Source organism: Malus sylvestris, chromosome 14 (assembly GCF_916048215.2).
Source record: "Malus sylvestris chromosome 14, drMalSylv7.2, whole genome shotgun sequence".
In the NCBI taxonomy this organism is placed as follows: Eukaryota; Viridiplantae; Streptophyta; class Magnoliopsida; order Rosales; family Rosaceae; genus Malus; species Malus sylvestris.
In genome coordinates, this window is record NC_062273.1 from 22881897 (window position 1) to 22886888 (window position 4992).

At 37.6% G+C, this 4992-nt stretch overlaps 1 protein-coding gene and 1 long non-coding RNA gene across 2 annotated transcripts; one reads left to right on the forward strand and one right to left on the reverse strand.

The window, feature by feature from the left end:
- Window positions 1-445: 445 nt before the first annotated feature.
- On the forward strand, window positions 446-4709 carry LOC126600385 (F-box/LRR-repeat protein At5g63520-like). The gene is made up of 10 exons (XM_050266970.1): window positions 446-791; window positions 889-996; window positions 1113-1205; window positions 1303-1446; window positions 1642-1743; window positions 1849-1888; window positions 2087-2242; window positions 3009-3190; window positions 3378-3496; window positions 3997-4709. Exons 1-10 carry the CDS (start codon window positions 555-557, stop codon window positions 4442-4444), a joined length of 1629 nt encoding a protein of 542 aa, XP_050122927.1. The 5' UTR covers window positions 446-554; the 3' UTR covers window positions 4445-4709.
- On the reverse strand, window positions 3238-4151 carry LOC126600386 (uncharacterized). The gene is made up of 2 exons (XR_007615434.1): window positions 4013-4151; window positions 3238-3685 (listed from the first exon to the last, which is right to left on the reverse strand). It is a non-coding gene; the product is annotated as an uncharacterized LOC126600386 (long non-coding RNA).
- Window positions 4710-4992: the final 283 nt, after the last annotated feature.

The following is a 4992-nucleotide window of genomic DNA, read 5'->3' on the forward strand; positions in this document are numbered from 1 at the left end:
ATGGTGTCTGATTATGAGATCAAATCTTTTGCATTTAAAATGGGTGTAATCTCTCTATGGCTCTAATAATTGACTGACAGGTATTTAAAAATTCTTTTTTTTTTTTAAAATTTGTTTGTTATTTATTTAATATGTGTCAAATAATAATTGGAGTTAGGCCATACCCTTTTTTTTTTTAACGATAAATTTTGTTAGATTAATCACCGACAGAGGTTGAATCAACATCATCATGTAAAGACCAGACCCATTTTGATCTCTCTAATTCGTACATGTAATTCCACTTTTCCAACGGAAATGGGTCCTCTCTGAATTCCTTACACCTAATTCTTTTCATTAAATAATCCGGGTTCTTAAAATACGATCCAATAATTATGATAACTTTTAAAATGAATTTTTGTTTTTAGCCGTTGGATCAAATTTCAATGTCCGGATTATTTGATGAGGAAAATTAGGGAAAGGATCCAGAGGCTCCGGATCCTTTTCCAACCACACCCAAGCGTCAAACTTCTACAATCCAAAGTCGGCAGCACCTTTACGAAACAACCAGAGCTCCGATGGACGTGGCATCGTCGTCGTCGGCGATAAAAACCGACACAAAACGGCCCCATACGACGGCGACAGGGTTGTTTTCGCCGATAAGCGATGACCTTCTCCACAACGTCCTTTCGCGCCTACCCGCCCTAACCTTCGCATCGGCGGCGTGCGTTAGCAAATCCTGGAACCAAATCTGCAGTCGCATCCTCAATCGACCGAAACTCGCCTCCGCCCTCTCTCTCCACCCCTCGCCTAAGGTTGGTTTAGCGTCTAGACCCCTTGTTTGGTTTCCGAGAATATCACAAGCTCAAATTTTCACGCACACTTTCTCAAATTTTGTGTTGGAATTGACAGGTTGCTGTGAATGAGGTTATCGAGAAGGTTCTGGCCGAACCGATACGGCCTCATTTCGTTGTAGCTAATATTGGAAGTGGGTTTCGATTGTATGACATTTCCAAGCTTGTATGTGTTCTTGCTCTTATATACCCTTTAATTATAATTAGTATCGAATTTAGATAATTTTTAATTAAGAGAAGCAAATTATGGAATTTTCTGTTGTTATTTGTTTGAAATTGCAGATATCGAAAAAATTGGGGTCCAGTGTTCCATTCATCATTTCTACTTCAAGTGGAATTGTTGGAAGAGATGCTCTGACCCATGAAATCAAAGAGGTTTGTGGTTGTGTTTTTCGGGTGTGCCGAGTTTTTGTGCGTTACGATGTAGAAAGTTTAATTCTTTACTAATTGTGGGTAACATTTGGTTGTTTAGGTTAAGTGGGGAGAAGTTTGTGGTGATGGAAGTGATGAAGATTGCTCTATACCAGCAAAGGATGTGAACTGTGGCATCCTTTTGACTGTTGGCTTTGTGCCAGGATTGAAAGTTGATGTCATCCCGCTGTTACGAACAACAAAGGTGCCAAATTTACAATAAAACTACTACGCTGATTTCTTTAAGAATTCCACAGTGATGGATTTCGAAATGGGAAACTTAGGACATACAGTTTATGGTTGTTTTTGTCATTTTTGGGAATTTGTAGAGTCATTCAAGCTTTTCTGCTGTTTGAATAATGGATTTTCATGACGTGTAAATTTTTTTTAATGACATCAGGAACCTCGAGAGGTGTTGCTTGATAAATTCATCACGGATATTATGGATTACACAGCGTCTGTTTCAGATTGCACATCCCCAGTTGGAATTATGATGTTTGGAGTGAGTGGTTGTCCTCACACTTGATTGCCTCTCTCCCTCTTTATTTGAATCAGATGTAGCTTTCCTTTACTGCATTGCTAACATGGGACATGATTGATGGTGCAGGATGGGCTTCTTGACATGAAACCGATTGTTGATGCATTGGGTGAGTACTGAGAATATAATAAAAAGAAAATATTTTGTTTGATAGCTAAGAAAAATGAGGGATGATATCTTTATCACTTGAAACATTAGTGAGATAAGCCGCTGCTTCCAGATTTTGTGTTGTGATTAACTTTTCTGTTGCATGCTCATGCTGGGTCAAATTTTGTTAATTGTATCTCAATGTCTCAATTTGTTGCAGATTATACTATGCCTGCAGAAACTGTCATTGTGGGTGATGAAAGAGGTCGTTTTCTATATAGAAGTGAGAACGAGTCTAGAAATGTCTGCGGGAGTGCAAAATACTTTACAGACGCTGTTGCTCTTATATTTGCAAAGGATAAAGGCAAGCCACATGGTAAATGTTTGGTTTGTTCATTCATTTATAAAGTACTGTTTTGCCCATATTGTTTACAACGTAGTTTTATGCTAAGTTAGCTAACATGGATGCCTTCAGAAGTGTCACATACAAAGTAAAGAAATAAAAGACGCATCATTTCTTGATAGATTGCTACTGTAGCCTTGCAAAATTAGAGCTTCTTCTGATTGTACGTATAATTTGCAAAGCCCCATAGAAGATTGGAAACACATCCAGATCTATTCATTTGTGAAGTAATATTTTTTGTATTTAATTTTTTTTTTTTTTTTGTAAACATATTTAAAGCTTTCATGATTTTATAAAATTTCTTGCGCTTTCAAATTTTCAGTTACAGTATATCTCCAAATTTTGGAACCGTGTCCTATCAAAACTGCATAATTTTAAGGGTCTCATATTTGAGAGATGCATGCTAATCTCTACTGTTCACGAGTGAAGGTTTTCTATCACTCTTTTATGCATGTTATTTTTTCTCTTTTCAAATTGCTCTTATTTTAGTAGTTCACTTTCCAGATCTTGTACACCTCATTATAGGCTTGTACAGTTCTGTAGATATTTGCCTCTTAATTTTCGGTTAACTTGTTTACTTCCTTCGTCCTGCTTTCATGTGGAAACCTGGGCCCACTCCTTTTCACTTACTCTTAACAATGTGTATATCCATGGTGGCTTTCTTGTTCTGTAAAGTTATAATGTCAAACCATCCAACGTGTTTTGTTAATCTCTTATTTGGTTTGGTATAAATGAGAAGGTATTGGAGACATTCAATTCCAAATTGCATTGTCAAACGGAGTGTCCACAGTAGGTCCCCGGCACAAGGCTGTTTCTGTCAAAGTGAATGAGTGTGAGCGTTCTACTTGGCTTACTGCTAGAAGAGAAGGACACCCTGAAATTCTTGATGGTCAACAAATCCTTGATGATATCAATGATGAGGTAAAACTCACAGTTAAATTCCAAGTGGTGCATGCAGAAAGTGCCAGTTGACTTGAAATGTTTTACATTCGACTAGTGAATCAAAAATATTACAAGTGAATTTCTAAATCTGAGAATTTTAGAACTGTTGATATATCATGCATTCTTACAAGTACTTGTATATGTTTTTGAAATGAATATGTGACAGTTAGGAAATCATGCTGATTCTTCTGATCTGTACATCGGGGTTACAAAACGTAGAAAAATCTCTATCGGGTCAGAGAAGCCAAGGTGGATTACGTCCTTGGAATACCATGGAGTTGTAGGGTAATACTCATGACTACTTTCTATATTGGCTAGTAAATTGTCTTATTGTTGCTGCATATGTTCTTGTAACGAAGAAATATGAATTCCTTAAAACAAGAACATCCTTCACTGTGTCCTATGCTTTGATTTATGGTTCGTCTGCTCATCCCTGTCAAACTCCTTGCTCCATCTACCACTTCACTGTAGTTGCTGTTGTTTTCCACATTAAAATTATGAATGGTACAAGATCATTGCCGGAAAATCAATTTAAAGAATGTAAAGTAAAAGATCTTAATTCAGACGGTACTACAATCTTAATCTACATATATTATGTTTATATCTTATCATCTGCATCTGCGTCTGCCTTCTGTGTTGTTGTGTGGTCTGGTCACTGGCAATTAAGGCCTGGCTGCAGTAAAGTGAATGATTTTTGGGAAACAAGGATTCTCTTTTGATTTGAATATGTTTGATAATTTGATAAATCTTTATGATTTAAGTTTTAACACGAGGCTTTTCTGCAGAGGAGATGATCAGTACCTTTATGTCAGTGGCGTTGGCATAAAAACTGGTGATTACTTCAACTTCTATCGTTCAGACCCCCAAACTGCATTAGCTTCATGTAGCAACATCTCTGCCAGCCTGAAAAAATTGAAGTTAGAAGAAAATCCAAAACATCGCCGTCACATGAGTGAAGTATTTGGGGGTTTTATGTTCGCTTGTTGTGGCCGTGGTGAGCCGTTCTTTGGACGGACCAATGTTGATGGCTCTCCTTTTGTGGAGAACTTCCCCAGGGTTCCATTGGCAGGAATATTTTGCGGGGGAGAAATTGCACGTGGCTCTTCGAGGTTGACCGGGGAAGCTCAGAAGGATAATGATGCTCGTTGCACTCTTCATGTCTACAGCACCATTTATCTTGTGCTGTCATATACTCCAGCACCAGCACCAGCACCAGCACCATTGGAGCATTAGATGTTGCCTGCTGCTCGTCCCTTGAATCTATTTGTTTGATAACCTTCTAGCAGCACAGAACTGTCTATACGCTTAGGTTACGCGACACAGTCGACAATTGATGAACGGCCTGTATGGCCGTAATTTAATTTGCCGGTAGGTGTTTTTTTTTTCTGCATAGAACGCGTTCATGCTATATAAAAACGGATTAATATACAGTTGATCCAGTCTATATTATGTAAGATTATTTTTCAAGAAAATATAGAAAGGCATGAATGGGAATGTATACGTATATGTTGTGTGTATGTACGCACATATACGAACTAATTAGAAACAAGGGAATCTGCAAAAACAGAACTGGTTATAAACTTTTAATCAAAAATATTTCTCGACAGACTAAATATACAAAAAACCTTAAGCTGAACAAACAATAGAAGGCCATCAACTAGTGCATGTATACGGCTTCTAATTTCATTTTCGCTCAAAAGTTTGAAACTAGTTTTATTTGTGTATGTTTACTTAAAACGAAACGCGATGAAGTGAAAAGTCAACTGTGATATTGGCACGGC